The 1,557-nt window shown below is 40.9% G+C and overlaps 1 protein-coding gene across 1 annotated transcript in view; it reads right to left on the minus strand.

Annotated features, from left to right (window-relative positions):
- The window catches only part of LOC106819208 (armadillo repeat-containing protein 8-like), a gene marked incomplete at its 3' end in the record, with an annotated part of 20,526 nt that overhangs the window by 17,766 nt on the left and 1,203 nt on the right, over positions 1–1,557 (minus strand). Inside the window, exons 2-4 of the mRNA XM_014823853.1 lie at positions 1,422–1,495; positions 330–401; positions 1–44 (exon numbers count right to left, since the gene is read on the minus strand). Coding sequence (XP_014679339.1) covers positions 1–44; positions 330–401; positions 1,422–1,495 — 190 coding nt within the window. The remainder of the gene's footprint in view (positions 45–329; positions 402–1,421; positions 1,496–1,557) is intronic.

Here is a 1,557-nt window from a genome sequence, read left to right on the forward strand (position 1 = left end):
GAAACTCAATGCCGGTGCTGTCCTCTAGCAGAAACTGCATCAACCTGCACGTGGCGCCATCGAGTGGAGTCAATGAGAACATTTTCCTTCGTCCTCCGACGATAATTTATCACGATTCTTAATATAATGCTATTAACATAAAAATAATCATTAATTACTTAGAATTGTTCAGAATCTGCTAATTAATCAAAACTACTAAGTAAATTAAAACTGAGTTTATAAGGTGTAGTGTCTTGTAAGGTAGGAATGGATTTACTACCAGAGTTGTAAGTTTCTCTTGGTATGTGTTCACGATGACTAAAGATCGAGTTTCTAAGCAGTACGTTTACCTTGGAACAACTCCCTGCAGTATCACATTGCTCTTCTGTTTATTACTACCAATAACAGAATTCTTCAGTTCCCTGCAAAGATAAATAAATACGTTAAGGATTAATTGTTACTTATCTTCACCATAACCTGATTGCTTGCATATCAGTAAATGCAAGCAATGATTCTGTTGAACAGAACTAAAATTCTGTACCTCCGTCAGTGAAAAAAATACACGGGGGCTCAGGGCGATTTAGCCCCCTAAATGCCAAAAAAGCCCCCGTAAATTTGCAAAGATTTCAATGCAAACCAAATTTTAGAGTGCTATTATCATGCACGCGAGCTTAAAAAGTAGCCCCCAAAAAATACATTTTAATTTTTTCCCTGACCAATCTGGGGAATGGGAGTAACATTTTAATCTGTGACCGCATTGCAATTTTCGGCGCAACCCACTCCACACGCGTGTAGCCGTAACCATGACGACGTACAACTCCCTCAGGAGTTAAAACGTTATCTGTTACTGCTTACGATATAATTACGTTTAGGATCTAGCGATACAATCTACATCAAACTCCTGTCCTCAACATACAGACTGTCCTGCGGAATATGAAACGTTACTATTACGAGATTACGAGATTCTCTCTCTTCCACTTTAGTAAATTGCAAATTTGAAGCCTTTTCTACTGCGATCCGCAACGTTGACCTGTCTATTCGATCAACTTTGCATCTTCGATATAGTTTCTTGGACTTTGAAAACTAATCTTTATGAGGTTAGATCGAGTAGCTAGTTTCGCTCATAGGGTCTATGTCCCCCAGGGTACTGCCGGAACGTACCCTGGTAACTATCTAGCTGATATGGTTAGGGTTAGGGTTAGTGTTAGAGTTAGGGTTAGGGTTAGGGAGTAGGCGTAGGCGACTCTCTAGACTCGTTAGTGGAGTAGGCGAGGTACGGTCCGGCATATTAGATAGTAGTATTTAGTATCAGGGTACGTTACGGTATACCAGACCGTACCCAGGGTACGTTCCGGCAGTACCCTGAGGGACATAGACCCTCTCAGCGCTAGTTTCTCTATCGACGGACGGATGACGGAGAGATTTGCGAGATGAACACTCACACAAGAGCCTCGTAGCAGAGTGCCTGGTCCTGAGAAAACAACTTGTCCATATACGGACGATTTCCGTCGTGTTCCTACACAATAACAACAATAATAACATCAACAACAACAATAAATTAATATCAACAACAACAAT

The sequence above is a fragment of the Priapulus caudatus genome, unplaced genomic scaffold (genome assembly GCF_000485595.1).
Source record: "Priapulus caudatus unplaced genomic scaffold, Priapulus_caudatus-5.0.1 Scaffold2977, whole genome shotgun sequence".
In the NCBI taxonomy this organism is placed as follows: Eukaryota; Metazoa; Priapulida; class Priapulimorpha; order Priapulimorphida; family Priapulidae; genus Priapulus; species Priapulus caudatus.